Raw genomic sequence first — 24,902 nt, 5'->3', positions numbered from 1 at the left:
AAATAAAAAAAAATATCAGTTACAGGTGCTACTGCTTAGTGGAAGAAAAGAAAAAAAATTGTTAAGATTGTATTTATTTGACAGAGAGAGCAAGAGAGCATAAGCAGGGGGAGTGGCAGAGGGAGGGAGAAGCAGGCTCACCACTGAGCAGGGGGCCCAAGTGGAAAATAAAATTAAAGGCTTCTGGGGTAGTACTACCCACTGCATTTATTATTAATCCATAAAGTTAAGTATAGATATTGAGAGTATTTAAAATGCTTATAGCAATTTGACATTTTTGTTGTAATTTTTAAAACATCGATCCATGACAGATGGACTAAAAACTTCTAGGTAGTTTGATAGCACACAGTCTCTTGTCTGGATCCTTTACCAGCTGAGTGTCAGTCTGCTCCATTAGGAAGCCTTAACAAGCATGCCGTGGGGTATGGAACGTAAAAGCAGGTTATAGAATATTCTCTATGTACGTAGGAGTGTGGGGGAAATCGACCCCACTTCTCTCAGTAGTCCTTCTCTCAGTGTCTTGGGGGTAAGATTCAGAGAGGCAGTATCTTTCCCTTTATGCTTTATACACATGTATATTTTGGGTTTTGTAGTGTATGTACACTACCTTTATTGAAAAAGAAACAAAGATCCTTGCTGTTTCAGGAAAAACAAAAAACCGGAAAGCAGTGCCCAGGTCACAGACTTTTCCAGTGGTGCTTCCTGACTTTACCATTTTGTCAGGACTGTTGTCAGATTATCACAGTCCTACACGTGGCCCGGGGATGTGGGAGCTCACAATTTGCGTTGGCTGCTTTGCATCATTTTTAGAGGGGATCTTCAGAGTAAGAGAACAATTAAAATAGGGATAAAGCCCTGGGCAAATGAACTAGGCCTGCTCTTGGTACTTGTGTCCTTCCTTTCTTTGCATCTAAACATCTAAATGTAATTGTTTACTACTTGTTTTCTTCAAAAGGTATGGTTTCCGGAAGCCACCATATGTAGAGCTGAAAGCTCGGCCAAAACTTGGAGAGAGAGAAGTGACTTTAGTTCATGTGACAGACTGGATAGAGAAGAAACTGGAACAAGAGTTTCAGGTAAACATGTGTGTTTGTCTGGTGTGCATTTCGCCTGAGTCTCAAAGCTCAGAGCAGAACAGAGGTTCTGAAGTTCATTTGGGTCAGGATCTTCTTTTGAGAAGCTAATGAAAGCTTTGGACCTTCATCCTAGGAAAGTACCTGTCATGATCGAACAGGCATAACATTTTAGGTCCAGTTTCAGAAATCCTGAACCTTATCCACAGAACCCGGTTAAGTAATTCAGAGGAAACCCAAAAGGTGGGTCACTAAGCCAGAACTCATTCTCCATGTCTGCCTTGTTTTCTGTCACCAGAGCTAAAAGCAATGTAGTCGAGGCCCTGGGATGACTACTTCTACCAAATTTTTATCACATTCGAGGCACAGTTGTGTTTTGAGGTTTTATGGATTGGCAAACAATTTACTTCATAATGCATTTCACCTTTTGAAGGAGACTCATATTTTTGCCATGGTATACTTTGAGCTATTGCCTTTAAAAGTTTATATTTATAAATAAAAGCTTATATTTAAAGGCTATGGATTAACATTAACTGAAAACCAGTTTCTGTAAAGTTTAGTATTATCACCAAGTGGAAAAGTAATTTGAACCTAGTGAGGGGAAAGACAACCTTTAGTTTTTTCCTTTTCCTAGATCCTATAATAGGAATTAGAGGAGGTCATTTCTTTCAGGGGTATTGGGGTACAAGGAGCTAAAAGACCAGACAAAGGGACAGAGGTTGGCACCTGTTTTTTGTTTGAAGATTTATTTATTGGGGGGAGGGGAGAGAGAATCTCAGGCAGACTCCTTGCTGAGAATGGAGCTCATCTTGAAGTCCAACTCAAAGCTCCATCTCACAACCCTGAGATCACGACCTGAGCCCAAATCAAAGAGTTGGACACCCAATTGATTGAGCCACCCAGGCTTCCGGAAGCCACCATATGTATTTTGCACCTGGTATTTTGAGGCAAGTTTGGAAGTTGATGGATAATTGCTACCACTTCCCATAGCCACCTTTTTTTGCTTTCATATATGCTTTCGTAAGAGGGTATTACTGGAGACTTCATGAGTGCATTGCCAAAATTCACTTATGTAAAATTAGTTTATAAGCAGGATAGGCAAAGCACCATTACTATCAATCACTATTCTTCTTCGTGTGTTCATTAGAGTAGGATTTCCTTCTTATATAGCTGTCTGGTTCGGGGGTGAAAAAAATTAGCTTACATTTTGTTGCTAAGATTTAAATAAATAAATTCACTTGGAATATGTGTTCTGGACATAGTATTTGGAAATACCATGAGCAGGTTAAGCCAGTTCTGTTAAAGTAATGGTGTTGAAGGTTGATGAATTCATGAGTAATGTCGCTATATGTCATGAAATCAAAGGCGCTTCTGCCTCAGAGCTGACTTACTGGGTTCTTGTATTCATGTGCTGATGTGATTCAACTCTTTAAATGTGACAGGAGCTAGTTTAGAATGTATGTGAAAAGCTGTTTCATAGGTACTTTTAAAACTTATCTAAAAGCCTTCTTCTACATGGCTTTCTTCCTTACAGAAAGTCTTTGTCATGCCAAACATGGATGATGTCTATATCCCTATAATGCACTCAGCCATGGACCCTCGCTCCGCCTCCTGCCTCCTCAAAGACTCACTGGTGGAGGCTCCTGATCAGCTGTGATGGGTGAATATCCGACCTTCCCAGTATTAGGAGATCTAGCTCAAGGTGTGGGGTTCTTGGCTGCCATCCGTGCTGTAGCACTGGCCCCTCCTCATGCCACAGCTTCTGCCCTCTGCCTGCTGGTGCCCATTCCACTGTGACATGTCGTCATTCCACGCATCTGGGAACTGGGGCCCAAAATGCCTTGCTGCAAAGCTTTGACTCAGCAAAGAAGACTGTGGAAGAGTCACCACAGTGGATCTGGAGGTTACAGATGACTCACACCATGGCTTTTTTGAGTCCACCAGTTTTTGTGGCAGCCAAAGAGCACAGTAAGAGCAAAGCTATACAGCTGGAAGGCTTTCCCCTTGCCTCAACTCCAAAGCTTTTCCTCAGGCGGCCAGTGCACAATGGAACGTTTCCTCCTACAGTTTGTAGGGGATATAGCCCTCCATACTTCGAGAATGTCAATTCAGGAATGTGTGGAGGGTGGGGAGTGGAATTTTGTGTGAACCATTTCACGGATGATAAAAAGGTATGCATAGCAACTTACTTTTTTCCTATTGTGCATTTTGGAAGCAAGTAGCCATAGAACATACACACACTAACATACTATCAGCTCGAGTGAGGACAGTGGGATTTATCTGAACATTAGGCAAAGCCATGAGATCAAACCATCCAAAGCCTTCTACCAATGAGGTACAATCACCTGGTTTCTAATCCCAAATGTTTTCCTGAGACACGAGCATATGTGAAAATGTCAAATACTGCACATAATGGATTGAGGTGGGAGCAGAAAGCCAGAGCCATATCTTTCTATCTGGCACTTCCTATGTGCTCTGTGCTTTATATAGACATCTAAAATGCTTTGTTAATCTGATTTGTATTTTGAGGTTGCGGGCAGTTTCCTCCTCTGACAGCCAAAACAGAACTCTATCACCTTTGAGAGTCACGACCAAGTTTGCTCAACATTAAACACTACATTATCTCAAAATTCATGTGACCTTTCTTTAATGTTGCCAACTTTATTTTGTGCATTTGTGTCAGAATCTTTAGTTTATAAGTTTGGGACTCCCTAGTTATGTAATTTGCTTTGAGAAGTACTCTTTAAACACAATTTTTTATTGTTTAAAGCTGCATTCAACATCAGAACTACCGTGGATAACTTTTGATAACATCTGTGGACAAAGCTAATAGTGGTTTTTTAAACAGCACCTTGCCTGAACATGACTTTAAAGAAACTAATATATTGAAAAAGTATATTTGAACCCTTGATTACTTTAATTGCACCATTAAAACATTTGACTTAAATTATTTGATCATTCCACTTGGTGTACTGTTTTCTAATTTCTCAATGTGTAGGCCAATTTGCCTGTCAGTCCGCATGTCTTGTTCACTGGTCTATAATTTTTGTGCAATAACTAAAGGCAAAGGACTAGATGCACTACTGTGTAAAGAGATTACATACACATGACTACCCTATTGCACTTAAATAGTATGTGGGGATTTACAATCGCTTGCATTGTTTCACAAAATAAATATCTCAATGTCAAATACTAGATAAGCATCTAAGTTATTTTTGCTGAATCCTCCTTTTTAGATTAATAGGGAGAGGATAAACAAGGTGTACAGATCACTTGGGCACTCAGCTGCCAAAGCAGCTTCCATTTCCTGGGTGATCACCAGATGGGTTTTCTAATATTAGAATATTAGGAGGTAGGTGTGATCTTCAAAGGATTTTAAAAACCTGAGGGCGACCGTCTTGTTTCTGTGCTGGATTTTACACCCTCAATAGCCTAGTAATCCTACTAACTTCGGATGCCCCACAGTTATTACATGTTCCCAAAGCAGGTTAAACACTGCACTTGAGCATCCTTGCCCTTAAACAGAGCTGCCTGGTACTCAAAAGTTGCATATTTCACCCAAACCCAGATGAGACTACCACCAATCATCCGGACCGGGAAGGACTGTGCATTTACTTAGGTGCCTGATGTGCCCGGCAATGCATAAAATCTACTTCATCTGAACTACCTTGTTTAAGGCTAACTGGGCTAAACTGCAAAGCTTTTATTCCCATGCTTGGCACAGTATCCAAGTAAGCAGTTGACCCTAAATGGTAGTTTCTCGAAGTGGGTCGCTGCTACACCTTAACCAGGTGAGGTAACTTCATGGAAGCCTTCAAGATTGAAACCAGTTCCCGTCAAGTATACAGCGGCCCTTCCAGCTGCTCACGGACAGGCCCCTCCCTCCCTCCCGAGGCCACCCACGCCGCGGTTAGACCACGGAGGTCAGGACTTCCAGGAAACGTGCAGCGCCCCGAGTACCGGGGCCTAGAGGATCGCCGCGTCTGCCCGGGGCGTTTCAGCCTCGGCTTCGAGGGCTGAGGCTAGAGTCGCAAATCGCCCCCGCCCCACGCTTCCGTCCCCTGCAGGTGCCGCCGTGTCGCTCGCGGTTAAAAGGGCCGCCGGCGGGGGAACCGGGCGGCCCCAGTTATGCGCAAGCACGTGCTCTGGCGCTGCAGCCTGACCCCCGGCGCCACGCGCAGGCGCAGCGGGGGCTCAAAGGCAGCGCGTGGGGACGACGAAGACGCTTAACAACAGCGGTGGGTCAAACCATTTTATTGCGGTGCTTCAGGGTAAAGGTGGGAGGGGAGGAGGGCAGGAAGCTCCGACGTCCTCGGCCCAGCCGGAACCTGCAAGAACGAGAGCGGTGGTTAGCGGCTGCGCGCCCGCGGGCCTGCCCGTCTACTGCCCGCCGCCGCGGAGGCCCGACTCAGACTGTAGTTCGCATCACCCGCGTCAGCAGTCTAACACGTGCATTTTTCTGGAATGTCATCACTGCAGGCCGCCCCCCCGCGACCCGCCAGGCTGCGGGCCAGCCCGCCGAGGCCCAACACAAACACACCTGGCCGGTCCCGCGTCACAGTCCCTGAAAGACCGAGCGCGGGCCTCTGGCTTCTACTTAAAGGAACTGACCGGAGGCGGTTGGGCGGGCTTTACCGGCACTAGCCAATAGCAAGCCTGACTTCCGGTCACGTGCTGGTAAAGGGGCCTCAGGAGAGGCTGTCCTCGCCGAGTCCTCCAGAGTGTAGAGTGGTCACATGCCAACCATAGAGACGGGCGTGAAAGAAGGGCCGCAGGGTGCGCTGCGTTCTAAATTGTGGATTTCTTTCCGTGCGTAAATCGGGTGCTCGTAATTAGCGTGTGTCTGTACAGTACACCAAAGGGAAGTTTGCAAACGGGACGCAGCTGGAGCTCACTTGTTTGAGGTGTTCCGTGCCAGGAGCTAGGCGAGGAGCTGAGCGTATCTAGGTGGCAGCCTAACCTCGTTCCTGAATTGAAAACGTGTTTGGGTAAAAAAAAGAGCCTGTTTTTGATAGTAGAGGATGTGCAACCAGATCCTGTCTTTGTGACGAATTTGTGATACGATCCTCAGTTTGAGGAAAATGATATCAAAAAAAGTTATGACGATTAAATAACGTCAGTTGCCTGGTGCATTCTAGTGGTAAACAGTTGTGTTTATCTTTTTTTAAAGGTTATTTACTTATTTGACAAGAGTACAAGTAAGGGGGAGCAGCAGGCCGAGGGAGAGGAGGAGAAGCAGACTCCCCTGCTGAGCAGGGAGCACAATGCTGGGCTGGAACCCAGGACCCTGAGATCATGACCTGAGCCAACGGCAGCCACTGAGCCACCCAGGTGCCCCCAAATCATTTTTTAAAGATTTTATTTACTTATTGATGAGAGCCACACAGAGAGGCAGAGACGTAGGCTACTACTTTGCTGTCAGAGGGAGAAGCAGGCCCCTGCGGGGAACCTGATGTGGGCCCGATGGCAGAACCTGAGGATTTCGGCCCGAGCCAAAGGCAGATGCTCAACCACGGAGCCACCCGGGTGCCCCAAGGAGAGAATCTTAAAGCAGAGTCTACACTCAGCACGGAGCCCAGCGTGGGGCTGGAACTCGTGAGCCTGAAATCATGACCTGAGCTGAACTCAAGAGTTGGCTCCTTAACCAACTGAGCCACCCAGGTGCCCCTGAATAATTGTTTTTAGAGGACTGCTGTGGGATCCGTGGGTGGCTCAGGGGTTTAGCACCGCCTTCAGCTCAGGGCGTGATCCTGGGGACCTAGGATCGAGTCCCACGTCGGGCTCCCTGCATGGAGCCTGCTTATCCCCCTGCCTTGTGTTGTCTGCCTCTCTCTCTGTCTACCATGAATAAACAAATATTTTTTAAAAAATAAAGGACTGCCGTGATGTGGGAAGCTTATGTGAGTGCAGTGCTTTAATAAATGCTAAAATATCCTATTGTGGAAGCACCAAGGAGAGAATGGCTAACTTTGGGAAGGTGAAAAGTACTTCCAAGTACTGAATTCATATTGAAAGCCAGGCACACTCTTCACCACCCTTCAACAAGGAAGGGGATGAGTGGCATCCACCACCAGGCAGTGGAAAATTTTTAACTCAATTATGACTCTTCCAAAGCTTAATTAACTAGTGGTAGCTGACTGTTGACCAGAAGCCTTATGGACAACATAAATAGCCCGTGAACGGATATTTTGTGCATTGCATGTATTATATGCTACATTCTTACAGTAAAGTAGGAGAAAAGAAAATATTTTTTTATAGTTTATGTAAAAATTTATTTGACCAAAATGTAGAAAAAGTGATACTATTACATATGATACAGTTGCAAGAATCTAAATGAAGAGTGGGTTTTATTCAATTGCACAATTTGCTAGTGTACCTTTGGGTAGTGTGATGCTTAATAAATAGGAGTGAGGGGCAGAGGATTTGGATAAGCTAGAAGCAGGGTAATTTTGTCAGCATTGTAAACTTGAGTTGGCCCCCACACTGCTGGGGAATGTGGAATGTTTCAGCTCTGAGATGTTAATCAAGAAAGCAGAAATTACAACAAAGCCAAAATGTGCAGCCCTGCCTACAAAATACTCCATATCCAGTTTAATCAGGAGTTTCTTCTTGGTCTTTTATTAACTTGGTCCTGAAGAAGGAATTAAAGTCCTACATAAGTAAATCTTCAGTTTGCCATTCCTGAAGTTTAAAGGAGATGAAACTAGGCCAATTACTTTATCTCTACTTTGCTGTCAGAAAGGCCCCCTTCTGCCCAATATTTGTTAACAACTACTCAGTTATTGATGGCTAGTGGTCTTCCTGATAGGACTTCTCGAAATAAGACTGACTTCTACCACACTTATTCCTGCTGAATAGACGGTCTCAGATCAGAGCAGACAAGCCTGGGTCATTATTGGAATAAGCTATCTGCTCCTCAGAGACCAACTTTAGAATGAGAGGAACATGTAGAAGAGCGTAACATCAAGGATCTATCCAGAAAATATCTGGGTAATTATTATGATTATTTCCCAAGTATTCTCATGCTGACTGCTCAGAGAATGTTTGTTCTGCATGGTGGAGTGTGGGAAAGAGCCAAGATGATTAGGTTAATCTTTCTATGGTTTATGAATTCCCACAAAGCCAGCCCCCTCCCCCTGGCTTTTCACCCCCACCCCCCCATGGAAAATCCCTACCCATATTTTAATGTGATGGTCCCTGGATACCTGTCGTGTGACACAGTGGCCCAGAAGATTATATATTCCTTGGCCTTTTAAATTGACCCTTGACTAGATACTGGAGTTGTTTTTGAAAGTGTAGGGTTGTCTATTCTCCCAGGAACCAAATGCCCTCAGTCTTAAGAGAGTATGCTCAATATGAAATACCCTGCCTACCTTATGAATAAATGCAACTTAAGGATAAAAATAGAGCTGAAAAAGCTGGTGCCGTTTGAAAAAAGGAAGGAATTTGATTTAACTGGTGCTCAAAGCTTCTCTGATACAAAATATTTGGTCATGTATTCATAATTTGCTTGACATTTCCAGCAAAGCGAAGATTCAATAGCAAAAGAAACTTCTTACAAGAGAAGAGAAAGACACGGAGCTCTGGAGTTTCTGTTGGAACAAGACTCTTCTGTTTTGGTTATATACAGTTAAGTTCGTTTAGTGTCTGAGCCAGTGTCTGATGTAAGCCCACATTCTCTTCCTTGGCCTGGGCAAGTTTTTCTTCCAGGTCATCAATTGTCTTTTCCAGTTTTGCAACCGTTCTCTCTGCAAATTCAGCACGGGTCTCAGCCTCTTTCAGTTTGTGGGACAAAAGTTTGATTTCTTCTTCATATTTATCCTCCTTTTCAGAATACTTTTCAGAGGCAGCCTCGAGTGACCTCAGATTGTTAGTGACATTCTTGAGTTCTTCTTCTAGGTCACCACATTTAAGTTCAGACACCTCAGCACACTCCTCCGCCCTCTCGAGCTCGCCTTCCAGGATGACCAATTTACGAGCCACCTCCTCATACTTGCGGTCGGCCTCCTCAGCGATGTGCTTGGCCTCTTTGAGCTGCATCTCCTGAATCTCCATCCTCTCCTCATCTTTCATGGCCCGGTTTTCTATCACCTTCATTCCTCTCTCGCTCTCATCTGCAGCCTTTTCTGCCTCTTCCAGCTTCTGCAGGGCTGTGGCCAGTCGCTCCTGAGCCCTGTCCAGCTCTTCCTCCACAAGCTGGATGCGTCGATTGAGAGCTGCTACATCCCCTTCGGCTTTCTCGCGCCGCTCGCGCTCGCCGTCCAGCTCCCGCTGCAGGCCCTGCGCGCGGTCCTCCGCCTCGTCCGCCTGCTGCTGCAGGGCCTGGATCTTGCGTTTCACCGCCTCCAGGGAGCTGAGGCTGGCCATGGCGCAGAGGTGCACGCAGCGGGCGGCGGGCAGCGGCGGGCGCTCGGCTTGGCTCGGCTCGGCTCGGCTCCGGCGAAAGCTGCCAAAAGAAAATATTATTAAGAAAATCATAAAGAAGGGGCACCTGGGTGGCTGAGCGGGTTAAGCATCTGAGTCTTGATCTCAGGGTGCTAAGATCAGCCTCACATGGGGCTCTCACTGGGTGTGGAGCCTGCTTGAGATGCTCTCTGCTCTCTCTGCTCCCTCTGCTCCTCCCCCTGCTCATGGACACTCTCTCCCTCTCTTCTTCTTAAGCTCCTAAAGGAAGAAAAAATACATTTGCAGTGCTATACGGTATGTATTGGAAAAAAAAGTGGACCCCTGCAATTCAAACCCATGTTCTTCAAGGGTCAACTGTGATGGCAAATGATATGGCCCCACCCTGTAAGAGCTTGATTTACCCAGAGAGAGAACCGCAACTGGACTGTCACAATATCTGGCTTTCTTTATTTCCTCAATGTTCTCTTTGGGAAATCTTTTCCTTTTTTCCTCCTAATTTAATAAAGAAAACGTAATAAGAAAAGCATTTCAACCTGAGCTTGTATAGTTGAAAAGTGCTCTTATTTTCATTATTTTCTACACAGTCTTTGGTTAAATTTAAAAATTACTCAAAAAAATTTTTAAAGGGATGCCTGGGTGGCTCAACGGTTGATCGCCTGCCTTTGGCCCAGGGTGTGATCCTGGAGTCCCGGGATCAAGTCCCACATCGGGCTCCCTGCATGGAGACTGCTTCTCCCTCTGCTTATGTCTCTGCTTCTCTCTATTTCTCTCATGAATAAATAAATAAAATCTTTAATAAATTTTTAAAAATTTTAATTCCTCTATGACCCAAAGTAATTAGTATTTTGACAAATGGTTTTATGACCTCTATGCAATCATTTTTATTGCTACTTAAATTTTTGTTATTATTTTCTATATTTATTACATTGTGGTACAGTTTCTACATTAGGAAAAGAATACAACTTTTCTTTGTGGCCTAGAATATGATCTATTTTTATAAGTGTTCCAGAGATTCTCAGGGCACCTGAGTAGCTCAGTCAGTTAAGCATTGGATGACTCTTGGTTTCAGCTCAAGGTCATGATCTCAGGGTCATGAGATCCAGCCCCAAGAAGGGTTCCAAGCTCAGCATAGAGTCTGCTTGAGATTCTCTCTCCATCTTTCCCTCTCCCTACCCTTCTGCCTACCCACACCTCTCCCCAACCCCCACGCCCTCTGTCACTCCCTTCATCCCTGCCAGAGTGCACTCTTTCTCTCAAATAAATAAACAAAATTTTAAATAAATAGGGATGCTTCAGTGGCTCAGCGATTGGGTGTCTGCCTTCAGCTCAGGGCATGATCCTGGAGTCCCAGGATCGAGTCTCACATCGGGCTCCCTGCATGGAGCCTGCTTCTCCCTTTGCTATGTCTCTGCTTCTCTCTATTTCTCTCATGAATAAATAAAACCTTTTAAAAATATTTTTAAATAAATAAATATTCCATGGATTCTTGGAATGGAGATGTTTTCACTATCATGTACATTGACATGAAGTATTTATTAATTCAACCTTAATTGTGTTGTAATCAAATTGTCCAAACATCTATCTATTTTATTCTTGATCAGGAGGGTATATGTACTGTCATTGACTACGATTTGTTAAGATTATGTTTCAAGTGTGAAATGCTGGGGAGGATGCAAAGCAACAAGAATTTTGCTCCATTATTATTTGGGAATGCAAAATAGTACATACATTTTGTAAAAGAATTTGTACAGTTTCTCATAAAGTCAACCTACCCAAGAAAAATAAAATTTTATGTTTACACACAATCCCTATACACAAATATTTATAACATTATTCATAATGCTTCCAAAGTGGAACTACTCAAAAGCCCTTCATTGGGTGAATCTTAAGCAATATTGTGGTACATCCATACAATTGAATGCTATCGGGCCATAAAACAGAATGAATTATTGATACATGCAACACTTGGAAGTATCTCAGAGACATTATGCTGCGTGAAAGGGGCCAGACTCAAAAGATGATATGATTATATTTATATGATATTCTAGAAAAAAGAAGACTATGGGGGTGGTGTGCCTGGGTGTCTCATTCAGGTAAACATCTGCCTTTGACTCAGGTCATGATCCCAGGGTCCTGGGATGGATACCTGAGTCAGGCTCCCTTGCACAATGGGGAGTCTGCTTCTCTCCCTCTGCTGCTCCCTCTGCTTATACTCTCACACACACTCTCTCTCAAATAAATAAAATCATTTTAAAAATAGAGAACAATAGGAACTGAAACAGATGAAAGATTTTTCCAGGAATTGGAAGTGCGGGTGTATTTGACTACAAAGGTGCAGCAGGAGTGCATTTTTGAGGGTCATACAACTGTTCTGTATCTTGATCATGGTGGTTACATGACTTTATGTATTTATCAAAATTCATAGAACTATGCCCCCACAAGGTTTCACTTTACAGTGTGACATTTAAAAATTAAAAATTAAAAAATTATGCTTCAGTCATTTTCCTTGATGACTTCTATTATTTGCTTTGTATATTTTGAGGCTATGTTATTTATCTCATTGCACTTTGTGGCTGATGATAGTCCATCATGGATTACATGTATCTATAAATATATAAATATAAATAACACTACTATTTTTTGCCTTTAGTTCTATTTTGTCTTATATTAACACTGCTACTTGTGTCTTCTTCTTGTTTGTGTTTGCTGATATAACTTTGCCCATCCTTTTATTTTTAACCTTTCTGTGTTATTTTATTTTCAGTGTGTCCTTTGTATGAGGTACATGGTTGGCTTATCATGGTTAACCCAATGTGACAATATTTACCTTTTAAGATTTTTAGTATGAAATATCTCTGCATACAAAAGAGCATATATAACATATGTGTGGTTTGGAGATTATTAACAAATTGAACATTCATATACTCACCACTTTTAGAAAAATGGCATCATCAATAGCTTTATTTATTTATTTATTTATTATCAATAGCTTTAAAGCTCACTCTGCCCTTTCTCATTCCATTTCCCTCGCACACTCTCAGAGGAAACTACCATCCTGAGTTTGGAGTTTGTCTTGTTTCCTTTTTTTTTTTTTCTTCATATATTTATATATTATTTAATTTTGCTTGATCTTGAGCTTTATAGAAATAGAATATATATGCATCTTCTATGACTTACTATACTTATTGCTTAATATTGGTGACATTCACATTGTATATATGCAGTCAGAAATTGTAGTAATGCAACCAGGTTCACTTCTGTGTAGCATCTCAGTACACAATTACATTGCACTTTACACATCTCTTTATGTTGGATGTTTAAAATAGCTACAGCTTTCATTATTGCAAATGAATCTGCTCTGAACATTCTTGTGTGTGTGCGCAAAAAAATTTCTTTGGGGTAGGTATATAAAAGCACAATTGCTGGGTGGTAAGGTAGGCACATTTCCAACTTTCTAAATCATAACAAATAGCTTTCCAAAGTGGATGCTCCACTTTGCATTGTGGCATTGGCCTACATCCTCACCAATTAGTGATATTGTCAGACTTTTCATACATGAATATAAAATGGTATCTCATTGTAGTTAACTTTTTAACGCACTTAATATATTTTTATACGACCATTGACCAATCAGCTGACAATCAGATTTTCTCTTCTGTTGTTGCTCTTTTAAAATTCAACTTTATAAAAAAATAATAATAATAAAATTCAACTTTAGAGCTCCAGGGTGGCTCAGATGGCTAAGCATCTGCCTTCAGCCCAGGTCATGATCTTGGGGTCCTGGGATGGAGCCCTGAGGGGAGCCAGGGAGCACCCAGCAGAGAGCCTGCTTCTTTCTCCTCTCATGCGCTCTCAAATAAGTAAATAAAAAATCTTTTAAAAATAAAATAAAATTCAACTTTATATAGAATAAAAGGGACCCATATTAAGTGTCTGTTTCTCTGGTTTTTGTTTGTTTTTACAAATAGGCACATTTGCATGACCTTCCCCACAATCAAGACACAGAAAATTCTCATGGCTCCAAAATGCTTCTTTCCTGCTTCTTTGTAGTCAGTGCTCGCCCCTTCAATCACCAACTCAGGCAACCACTAGTCCATGATCTGTTATTACAGAATGCTTTTGCCTGTTTTAGATTTTCTTGTAAAAGATTCATGCAATTGGTACTTTTGTGTCTGACTTCTGTCACTTAAACTAATATTTTTCATATTCATCCATGTTATTGTATCAGTAATCCATTCCTTTATGTTGCTGAGTAGGATTTCATTCTATGAATATGCCAGTTTGTTTTTCCATTCACATGTTTACAGAATTTGGGTTGTTTCCAGTTTGGGACTATTATGAATAAAGCTATTAGGAACATCAGCGTAGAAGTCTTTTTATGGACATTTGCTTTCCTTTTAGGAGTGGAATTACTAGATCATGTGATAAGCATATATCTTTAACCTTATGAGAAACTGCCAATCTATTTTCCATTTTACATGCCCACCAGCAACGTATGAGAGTTCTAGTTACTTCAAATCCTAGTTATTGTCACTCATTCTAATGTTAGCCATTTTAGTAGAAATGTGATAATTCATGGTGGTTTTAATTTACACTTTTCTTTTTAAAAACTTTTTTTTAAAGATTTTATTTATTTGAGAGGCAGAGAGAGAGAGAGCACATGTGCAGAGGGGCAAGGGGAGGGGCAGAGGGAGAAGCCAACTCCCTGCTAAGCAGGGAAACTGATGCAGGGCTTGATCCCAAATCCCTGAGATCATGACCTGAGCCGAAGGCAGACGCTTAACCCCGACTGAGCCATCCAGGTGCCCCTCATTTACATTTTTCTGATGACCAAAGATGTTGAACCTCTTTTCACGTGACCATTACTATACCTCTTTTTATAAAGTGTTCAGATCTTTTGCCCACTTCTAAAATTGTTTTCTTACTAATAAATTATATGAATTCTTTAAATCCTTTTTCATATCTATGTGTTGTGAATATTTTGCCTTTTTATTTTCCTGTCTTTCAAGGAGGAGGCATTTTAAATTTTAATGAAATCCAATTTATTGATGGGTTTTAAGCAAGACAGTGACAGTCTGGTGGAGTTCAAGCTCCTTGTGACATCTCACAATCCAGATTTATCTCCCCCCTTGAGAATAACATGAGCTACTAATAAGGGAGTGCTTACCACAGGCAGGGCTTGACATTCTAACTCTAATTCTTGGGACAGTCCTAAAAGGTAGGGAATGCTATTTCTGGTCTTTAGCTCTAAGTCCCAGGACAATCAGAACCAGGGCTCAGAGAGATTAAGTAATTTGTTTACATTTGCATAATTAATAGATGGCCAGGCAGAGCTGGGATTTGAACTCATAACAATTTGATTTTTTAAAAATATTTTATTTATTTATGAGACAGAGAGAGAAAGAGAGGGAGGCAGAGACATAGGCAGAGGGAGAAGCAGGCTCCATGCAGGGAGTTCAACGTGGGACTCGATCCTGGGAACCCAGGATCACACCACTGAGCCACCCAGGCGTCCCATAACAATTTGATTTTAAAGCTTATGCTCCTTGATCACTACACCATGCACCCTCCTAAGGGCAAAACTTTGTTTTAGTCAAAACTATTCCTTGTTGTCTGAGAAGGCTGAGTTCATCCAACATACATACCTACACATTTCACTTTTGAGAGAGGGCCACTAACCTCCCACACCATGAACTACCCAGTGAACTAAGGGACCAGGAGCAGGAGGAGTGGTGGGGAGTCCTAACTCAGAACAGTAGGAAGACCCAGATGTTATACAGAGGAGCTAAGACCCGAGGCCCTGGGAGGAGAGTCAAGGAGGGTACTGAATCTGGGAGGGCCTGAGGTGAATGTGGAACAGGGCTCCTGGGAAGTGAAAGGGACACCAGCATGTAGGGATGAAAGATGGAGAAGACCAAGAACACTGTCTAGAACAGTCATCTAGCCAGCACTGTGACTTGCTCGTATGGTTGCCATCGGTGTGTATGTGTGGAGGGAGGTGATGTGTGGAAGCTGAAAGGGACCCAAATCATCCCATTGTGTGATTTCACTCAACTTTCCTCTTCTCTACCTCAATACAACCCTTGAGACCCTTCTCCCTGGTCTCAGAAGATGTGGCCTCTCATTCACTTTCGTTTTCAAGAAACACTTTAAGAGTCCCCCTTCCATGCTTGATCCTGTTCTGGGATCGGGCAATATGAATGTCGAGCAAACAGTCCCTATCTTCAATTAGTCCACCGGGTAGTTGAGGGTGAAAAGAAAACCCCTACATTTTCTGCACTTCATGTCCCTTTTTAAACTTCCTTCAACCAGTCTTCTTCAGAGTACAGGTGTAGGTGAGGAAGAGAAAAGGAGAAAGAGGGATGCCTGGGTGGCTCAGCAGTTGAGTGTCTGCCTTTGGCTCAGGGAGTGATCCTGGATTTCTAAGATCAAGTCTCACATTGGGCTCCTTGTGGGGAACCTGCTTCTCCCTATGTCTGCCTCTGCGTGTCTCTCATTAATAAATAAATATTAAAAAAGAAAGAAAACTACTGAAGGTTGGCCGTGGGCCAGGTGTGGTCATTTGCATTGCTGATTTAGTCCTCCTAGAAATGCTGAGCCAGCATTTTAATCAGGGTTTATTGGTTTGGAGTGAGGAACCCAACTTAAACTAGCTGAGGTAAATGGGGGAAGGTCTGGTTAAATAGGGGAGGTGGGGCTGGGCAGGCCAATCCCAAGCCAACTCGAATTAGAGTGTAAGCTTGTCCAGGGCACCTTGACTGCATCTGTGCTTGTCAACTTCTTTCTTTTCTATTGGCTTTCTACTGGATGGGCCTCAGACCTCCTTCCTACGTTCCTGGGCCTCATACCTCCGGCTTGGCCACTAGAAAGGCAATGAGTTTCTTTTCATGCCTCTAGTTGGAGTCAGAATGGGTAGAAGCCTACTCATGGGTCACGTGAAGGTGGCTAGATGGGTGGCTGTTTTGCTTACCTAATACTGCATATCCAAACCACTCCATAAGTCAGGAATGAAAACATCAGCCATGGTTATTATCTCTTACAAATGTGTGAGTTAACTAGGCTCAGCTGGGAAATTCCTCCATTTTACGTGGTGTTCGCGGAAGACACCTAGGGGCTTGACTGGGCTGGAACATCCAAGGTGGCTCACCCAGATGGCAGACAGCAGGAGCTGGCCCCCCCGCACTGAGAGCTCAGCTGGAGCTGTTAATTAGAGCAACTCCATTTTCCTCCATGTGGCCTGTGTGTGGCTTGGGCTGCTCCCAACATAGCAACCACATTCCAAGAAGGAGTGTCCCCAAAGTGAGGATTCTAAGAGGAAGGAAATGGAAGCTGCCAGGCCTCTTAAACCGGAGCTGGTAAGTAAGTCCCTGAATGTCACCTCTGGTCAAGACCAGTCACAGAGCCAGTTGGGATCCAAAGGAGGAGAAACAACTCATTAAATTTAAATTTTTTACTTTCTTACTTATTTTTTAAGATTTTACTTTTAAGTACTCTCTACACCCAATATGAGGCTGGAATTCACAATCCTGAGATCAAGAGTCGCATGTTCTACCGACTGAGCCAGCCAGGTGCCCTGAAACAGCTCTATCTTTTGATGTGAAAAGCAGCATGTACATATGGGGGGAAAGGGCAGGGAGTGTTGTTTAGGGGACCATCTTTGAAAGTTAGCTACCACAATAGAGTGACCTGATAGGCCCAGCCTGGTAGGTGCCCACTAGGAGACAGCCAACAGGTCTGTACACCACCTAGCATATCGGCCCCTCTTGCAAGGCTGGCCCCAATTCTTGTTCGCTTGCTCCCTCTGCCATCCTAGCAGTGAGAAGAGCCCCTTGAACATGGCTAATGTTTGATGAACTATTCCTTCTTCTCCATCTTATGCATGTAATTGCACCAGTCAAATGCTTTCCATTCTGCCCTGGCAAGGTCTCTTGTGTCTAACTTGTTCCCACTTCCTTTTCTTGCTCTAATTAAGACCAAAGTGAGCCTTGTTAACAATGCCCTAATAGTCTCTCAAATGCCTATCTTTTCCCCTGACTCTCCCCTGAAACCCAGCTTCAGTCCTGACACTGTTTCCTAGTGGACAAAGCCCAGCCCGACATCGGCACCCCACTGGCCCATCCTGCCTGCCTTTCCCCCCACATTGCCCACTGCTCCCCTGTGTGGAAGCCAAGCACAAACTCACTGAGGAGTCAGCTTGGGCTCCCATGAAGCCACACGGTGTCATCTCTTCCTCGTGCCTTTGTTCTGACCTCCTCTTCCCTTACCAAATCCGTGAGGACTCAGCACAGGAACCACTTCTTCCATGAAGCCCCCCTGCTCCTGCTCTATCCATCTGACTCCCTTCCTTCCACCCAATCCATTGCTCTCTTGAACACCATAGCTCTGTTTCTGAGTTACTCCTGCTTTCTCGAACTCTTCACAGTCAGCCTTTCATGGTGCTCATATCTGTGCATGTCTTAACACTTTTGCCAACCTGCAAACTCCGTCATAGTCCCCTCGTGGCACCAATCCTTTGTGCTCAGAAGCCCTTGGTCATATTTGTTAAAAGAATGAATGAATGAGTAGTCATCAACCGTGTGGAAGTCAGAGATGAAGTCATCTGCAGAAGGAAGCTGACTAGATTATAACTAAGATTGCCTTCTGCTCTGAAATCTGGTAACGTCTGTGAATGAGTTCTAGGGAGAAAGGAGAGAGAGTAGGTAAGGTCTACCTATTAAGCTGTGCGAAACAGAGTCTGGAAGGAGGAAAAAGAGCCAGAAAATGGTAATATCCAGAGAGGGAAAGTTCATAAAGGAGAACTGTTAACACATCAGAGAGGCCCAGGAAAAAGTAGATGAAGCATGGCCATTGGGATTTCACAAGAGGAAGAATGTTTATGAGCTGCCTGAAGGAAGTTTCCAGAGAGTTCTGTGGAAATAAGCCAGACCCCAGGGGAGTAGGAGGGACTGGCCAGTGAGGAAGTGGAGGCATTTTGAGAGGACAGCCATTTTCACACTAGTGCTGCACTGACCTTTTGAGAATATTAATATGTGATGAACGGTGATCCTGTGGGTGCTTCGCCGTGGTGGCACACGGACTCAGTACAACCGTGTGAGATCCGACAGCTCACAGGCAAGTGAACAGATAATCAGTCAGGATTAGACTGAATTCTCTCACAGAGCAGAACTCCCAGGAGGAAGCTCACTCTTCTCTCCCAGATGGCTGCTCTCTTATTCACATTCCTTTGCACAAGCCCCAGAGGAGGCCAGGAGGCTTACGTGTTCTTTGAGGCGATGCCCCTCATCCTCACATATTTGGATGAATTTCTGGTTGTTATCAGTACTCCAGGGAAACGCCACGCTGGGCTGCTAACTATATTTACAGGTCACATAAGGGCACCCTGTCATGATGCTGTGGGACGAGCAAGGATAATAAGCACCTAACGGGGGACCATGGTATAGCATCTGGGGTGGACCAGGCAAACTCTGACGTCGTGCAGGTAGCTGGGTCCTAAGCCAGGTCATGCCTCTTGCTAGCTGCACGTTACCCCCACCAGATGGTTAACCCTTTAACATTTCCACGTGCCATTTGTAAGACGGGGTGAACAACACCTACCCCTGGACTACCATGCAGGTACCATGAGGTGATCCCACAAAGCATGTACCTGGAAAAAAAAAAAGCATGTACCTGTGCGTTTCCAAACAATAGCAAACAGCCAGTGATTCTTCACTAGTGATAATAAGAAACGTTCCCAGGGACACCTGGGTGGCTCGCTGGTTGAGCAATTGCCTTGGCTCAGGTCATGATCCTGGGGTCCTGGGATCGAGTCCCACATAGGCTCCCTACGAGGAGCCTGCTTCTCCCTCTGCTTATGTCTCTGCCTCTCTCTGTGTGTCTCTCATGAATAAATAAAATCTTTAAAAAAAAGAGAAAAAGTTCCCCTTTGTGATACAAGAAAGCACTCAGTGCGTTGGCTTCTGTGGTAAAGAGAAGTTCTTCAAAGCTAGTGTCACAGTCTTTTCAAATCCAGTCATCCTGGAACAGGAAGAACTAGAGTTCTGTTTACCTTAAAGCAACTGCCCACAGTGACAAGGGCTTTACTTAAATTTCCCTCAAATGGCAGGACACGAAGGAGATAAAAATTTCACTTGCTACCAGAGATTCTTGCCTCATTGTTTTTACTTATCCTGGAACTACCCGACCCACGCTGGAAGTTCAAGTCCGCTTGTAAGTGGCAGCAGCAGCAGCAAGATCACAAAAAAAAGTCAGTCAACTTATTCTAATAAAGACGCTGTTCCTTTGAGATGTTCCTGGAACTGCCAACCATGGCCTTTCTTTGTGGTTTTACCACTTTTTCCTTCCAAGACTCCTTCAAGAGAAAGACAAATATGATCTCACTCATATGTGGAATTTAAGAAACAAAACTGATGAACATAGGGGAAGGGAAGGAAAAATAAAACAAGACGAAAACAGAGGGAGACAAATCATGAGAGACTCTTAACTCTAGGTAACAAACTGAGGGTTGCTGGAGGGGAGGTTGGGGGGAATGGGGTAACTGGGTGATGGGCATGAACGAGGGCGTGTGATGGAATGACCACTGGGTGTTACATGCAACTGATGAATCACTGAATTCTACTTCTGAAACTAATAATACACTATCTGTTAAATTGATTTTTTAAAAAGATTTTATTTATTTATTCATGAGAGACACAGAGAGAGAGGCAGAGACTTAGGCAAAGGGAGAAGCAGGCTCTCTCCAGGGGAGCCTGATGTGGGACTCAATGCCAGGACCCCAGGATCATGCCCAGGGCCAAAGGCAGACACTCAACCACTGAGCCACCCAAATGTCCCAATTAAATTGATTTTAAATTACAAAGAAGATTCCTACAAAGGCAGGTACCCTCTCATTAAATAGCTATCTGCAAATCAACCTCATAATCATTTTTAAATGAAATCTTGAAGGGTTTCAAACAGAAAAGAGGCACAAGCCCTTTAAAGCCTGAGTCATAATTTATTCCAGCAGAGGGCGACATTTATTAAAATAAACAAAAGGGATTAGCAGCCACAGGAATTAACACCGGACACCCGTGAGAGAGCTGGGGCCCAGGATCTTGGCTTCCCTCAGTCACCTGTGGAAACTGGAAAGCACACAGACTCTGGAGTCCACCCCTGGAGATGCTGAATCAGTGAGGGACGAGGGCACCAAAAGGTGTTGGAAATCTGTTTTGTTCTGTTTTCTTAAGATTTTATTTGACAGAGAGGGAGGGAGAAAGAACACAAGCAAGGAAAGCTGCAGGCAGAGGGAGAAGCAGGCTTCCCACAGCCCAACGAGGGAATCGATCCCAGGACCCCAGGATCAGGACTCTGCCCAACCAACTGAGCCACCCAGGCACCCAGAAATCTGTTTTTAAAACATTTTCCAAGTTTGGGAAACACTGGTTTAGAGAGAAGTGAAAATAAGATTTGGCAAACTCACTTTCTCCCAACTCCCAGCTCCTCAGACATATCCAGGTCCTGCTGCAGTCCTTGTCAAATCTGATACACATATTTTTCTTGCCTTGGTGAAAAAAGAGGGCTTATCTTTACACAAAGACCATGACCTTTGCCTTGTTGAGTGCATACTATTTAATGCAACTTCCAGAAAGGTCACTTACTGCACATTTTCAGGTCTTTTGTATGGGCAGATCCACTTCAAAGGCACCAACAAAATATTTCCATTTCTGTTTGTATTTATCAGTGATGCCAGCTGTTGCTTTATCATAAGCAAAAAGCTGTTAAAATAGTACTTAACTATGGAGCAAACTTATGGGCAGTGCTGCCATAAGTAAAACCAGAGCTTATCATATGAGTGTCAATCAAGTGGAGAAGCGCATAAAACACGGGAACCGACTAAGTGTAAAAACAATCTAACTGGTGCATAAGAAAGTCTGAGAACCTATAATCATGTTAAGGCCATCAGTTAAGGCCTGATTTGGTCCAACTGAGTACAAGATACAAAATATACCTACCTGGCCTAGACTCCTTGGAACAGGTTTTTTTTTTTTTTTTTTCATCAGATCTTTAAAACTGATCTATGAGTCAGATGAGTTAGATTCCCTTTGTGTTTTATCTACTATGTTTACAGGGTCACAATGACATTTTGAATTGTCAAAAGGCTGCCAGAGTTTCAGCACAGAAAGTTCCCCTCCTAGACTTACTCTGAGAAAAAGCAACAGAGAAGGGATGTGAAAGCGGCATTTTCCAGTCAAGCTCCTTTTTTAACTCAAACATGTGGTCTTGCAGATCTTGTTGTCAGCTTACAAGCTGGACAGGTAATCATTAAAGAGCTCCTTCCAGTTTCTGTGTTGTAGGCTTCTCCCTGGACACCTGGCTACAGGGCTCCCTGGAGCCTCTGCTTCCACACATCTGTCAGTCCCAAGCCTTTCCACATTGAAATATGCAGATAACACTTTTCAAAATGTGCCTACCACTTTCACAGTTGCCAAGATTCATTCTTAGAAATTGGTGTTGGATTCTCCAGCATTGGTACAGATTAATCCCTTGACTTCCATCCAGGCATTGGAGGCTGGGAATAGGGAATTCTGTTTATCAGATTTTGACTTCCAATGAGTATTTGTCTTATACTTGAATAGGATTGATCCACAGTGCACACGGACCAGACATTTGGTCAGTCTCCTGCTAGCTCTTTGCTATTTTCTCTAGCATTGCCCACACCTTTCCCCCAAACCCTGAAAAATCTTAGGCAGTCATGTGAGCAAGTCAGAAAAAATTAAAGAAATTGCTCTCCCCTTTTTCTTTTTCTCCAAGGATATGTAAATGTTATGCTTTGAATCTTAGGTTTTCTTGTTACAAGCAATGTCTTCTCTCCCCACTTCCATTCAAGTTGAGAGCAGCATGGGACCCAGTGACCAAATAGGTGCTAGACGTTTAAATTCAGGTTAATAGTCCATAATCCTCAAATAGATCCTGTATGATTCCTCAATCCACTCCCTCCAATGAATTGTGGCACATGTCATTTCTAGTGCCACAATGTCACATCTATTAAATGCCACATAAACAATACAAACGGGCCGAATTGGTTTCCTTCTTTGCTTGTAATTTTTGGATAATGCCTTGGCTGTAGTTTATTCCAGAGGGAATAGATGGCTGTTGGACATGAGTTGAGGGGAATTCCTGACGGCAAAGGGCAGAAAGGGGCCTTCGGGCTAGCTGAGGCACAGCTGGAGGACCCAGAGCTGCGGATTTCAGCGCATGGGCTGAAGTGTGTTTGCTGGACTCCCTGCCAGCTCCCGATCCCGGCTCCGGAGGTCGCCCACGACTCCACCACGACGGAAAGACGAAGCGCGGGCTCTGGACAGCCGGCACCGCCCGTCTCCTGGCCTTTCCCCTGATTCCTACATAGCGGGTTTCTGGGCGTGGGTGGTGGGACAGCCTGGGGCCAGGGTGCACCCGCGTGGCGGGACTGCCCGCCTCCCTCAGCCTTCGGCAAAGCTCCCTGCCTCACTCGCTCAGCGCCCCTAGACTCGGGACACCCAGGCCTGCTCCTTCTCCCCAGTGGCGGAGGCCCGGCCGCGAACGCTCCGCCAGCAGGAGGCCGGCCCTGCTGCGGCCCCGCCCACCGCCGCGGCCCCGCCCACCGCCGCGGCCCCGCCCACCGCCGCGGCCCCGCCCCCTCCGCCGCAGCCCCGCCGCGGCCCCGCCCCGGCGGCACAGCCCCGCCCCCGGCTCCGCCTTCAGGCCCGGCTCCCGCCCAGTTTCGGGGCCGCCTCTAGGTCAGCCCCGCCCCCGGCCCCGCCCCGACCGGAAGAAGCGCCGGCACCCGGCGCTTATAGGGCTGGGCATGGGGGTGCCGCCACCGCCTAGTCAGCTCTGCGTCCGCTGAAGTCCGGCCGCCGCGGCGCTGTCGTCGCGGCGCCCCCGCCCCGTCCTCAGCCCGCCCGCCCGCACCGCCCCCCGCAGCCGGCCGGCCGGGCCGGGAGCCAGGCCCAAGTCCTCGCCATGCCGGCCCGGCTGCTGCTGGCGCTGCTGGCGCTGCTGCTGCCCGGCCCCGGGGTGAGTGACCGGGGGAGCGCGGGGTGGGGGACAGCGCGGGGACTGGGGTCCAGCCGGAGCTCGGTGGCGGTGGCGGCCCGAGGCCCCGCGCGCCCCAGCGGAGGCCCGGGCGGGGAGCGAGCACCTCCGGGCCGGCCTGGCCGCCGCGCACGCCTCCCGAGGGGCCTCGCCCGCCTCCCGAGGGGCCTCGCCGGCCAGCGCCGCTGTCACGGGCTGCGTCTCCCGGGGCCCCGGGCGCTCCCGCACAACTTCGGGGCCTCCGGAAGGCCCGGGGCGCTTGGGAGGCCGCCCCACCTGCCGGACCCTTCCCGCAGGTGGGCGCGGGCACTGCCTGGCCGTGGCCGCCGGGGCAAGGATGGAATCGAGGGGAAGGGAATGTCTTGCGTTTATAATCCTTGTTTGAACTTTTGAAAATGCGAGAACTTTGGGAAACGAATGCAGCTGGGAGCGGGCCAGCGTCCTTACCTGCGAGGTTGGTTCTGCTTACCTGCCTTGCAGGTTTCTAAGGACTCGAGGCAAGGGGCTTCCTTTTGTGCACCGCGACTTCGCTAAGCAAGTTAAGCTGTGGGATTTACACTCCTTTTAAGATCCCATGTGGGACAGCGGTGGAGCCGCTTCAAAACTTTAAACGAAAGACGGTCTCCTCTTGGGAGGGCTCTGTGGAGCCGTCTGGAAACCTCTTTTCATCTTTTCCTGGAGAGAAGCGCCTGGATTACATTGATTTAACTATTTAAGGCCTCTACTCAGCCTGTGGATATGGGCTCCGTGTCTCGGGAGGACATTTTGTGGACAGAGTTGCCTTTTTTCCTTCTAGTTGAAAGAACCTAAATTAGTGGTTTTTAAAAAAAACGCATTGTTCAGGATGTGGGTATGGTACATCGGTTCAGGTTCTGTTTAATGACTTCCACACTGTACCCTTTAATATGGTATATCGTGTACCAGGTGTGTCCAGGTGGAGAACTGACACGTGTGTACCTGAGTACCACACTGTGAAGTCTTCGGAGGTTATGCACTTTTGGTAAATAATAGTCCATGCTCTCGGAGTAACAAGAATTTGGAAACAGATGAGGATATAAGATCACCTTTTTCAAATTTAGGATGGGGGTTAGAGAAAAACTTGTACACACTTCACAGTAAAACTCATGTAAGTTAAGTTTTTCTTTTTTTAAAGATTTCATTTATTTGAGAAAGAAGGAAATATGGGGGGGGGGCGCTATGAGGGAGAAGCAGACTCCCCGCTGAGCCCAGAGCCCCCACAGGGTTTCATCCCAGGACCCTGGGATCATAACCTGAGCACAAGGCAGATGCTTAACCAACTGAGCCACTCAGGCACCCCAAGTTTTTCTTCTAATTAAAAAAAAATTCCACTGTCATACCTAGGGTCACATTTTG

The 24,902-nt window shown here is 45.3% G+C and overlaps 3 protein-coding genes and 2 non-coding genes across 7 annotated transcripts in view; 2 read left to right on the top strand and 3 right to left on the bottom strand.

The window, feature by feature from the left end:
* The window catches only part of TEX2 (testis expressed 2), a 100,230-nt gene extending 96,210 nt beyond the window's left edge, over positions 1-4,020 (top strand). For all 3 annotated transcript variants that reach the window (XM_041724599.1, XM_041724597.1, XM_041724598.1), the window contains 2 exons: positions 956-1,076; positions 2,608-4,020. In XM_041724599.1, the coding sequence (XP_041580533.1) occupies positions 956-1,076; positions 2,608-2,730 (244 nt within the window). In that variant the 3' untranslated portion in view covers positions 2,731-4,020. The remainder of the gene's footprint in view (positions 1-955; positions 1,077-2,607) is intronic.
* Positions 4,021-5,146: 1,126 nt separating this feature from the next.
* LOC121474370 lies at positions 5,147-5,280 on the bottom strand. The gene has a single exon (XR_005983381.1). It is a non-coding gene; the product is annotated as a small nucleolar RNA SNORA76 (small nucleolar RNA).
* Positions 5,281-5,479: 199 nt separating this feature from the next.
* On the bottom strand, positions 5,480-5,550 carry LOC121474349. The gene has a single exon (XR_005983359.1). It is a non-coding gene; the product is annotated as a small nucleolar RNA SNORD104 (small nucleolar RNA).
* A 1,770-nt stretch (positions 5,551-7,320) lies between these two features.
* On the bottom strand, positions 7,321-9,471 carry LOC121472573 (tropomyosin alpha-4 chain-like). The gene has a single exon (XM_041723794.1). The coding sequence runs from the start codon at positions 9,438-9,440 to the stop codon at positions 8,694-8,696; it is 747 nt and encodes a 248-aa protein (XP_041579728.1). The 5' UTR covers positions 9,441-9,471; the 3' UTR covers positions 7,321-8,693.
* A 13,817-nt stretch (positions 9,472-23,288) lies between these two features.
* The window catches only part of ERN1 (endoplasmic reticulum to nucleus signaling 1), a 78,050-nt gene continuing 76,436 nt past the window's right edge, over positions 23,289-24,902 (top strand). Inside the window, exon 1 of the mRNA XM_041724945.1 lies at positions 23,289-23,510. Coding sequence (XP_041580879.1) covers positions 23,457-23,510 — 54 coding nt within the window. The 5' untranslated portion in view covers positions 23,289-23,456. The remainder of the gene's footprint in view (positions 23,511-24,902) is intronic.

This window comes from Vulpes lagopus, chromosome 12, assembly GCF_018345385.1.
Source record: "Vulpes lagopus strain Blue_001 chromosome 12, ASM1834538v1, whole genome shotgun sequence".
Taxonomy (NCBI): domain Eukaryota; kingdom Metazoa; phylum Chordata; class Mammalia; order Carnivora; family Canidae; genus Vulpes; species Vulpes lagopus.
The sequence above is the reverse complement of the archived record's forward strand: the minus strand, read 5'-3'. Positions and strand labels throughout refer to the sequence as shown.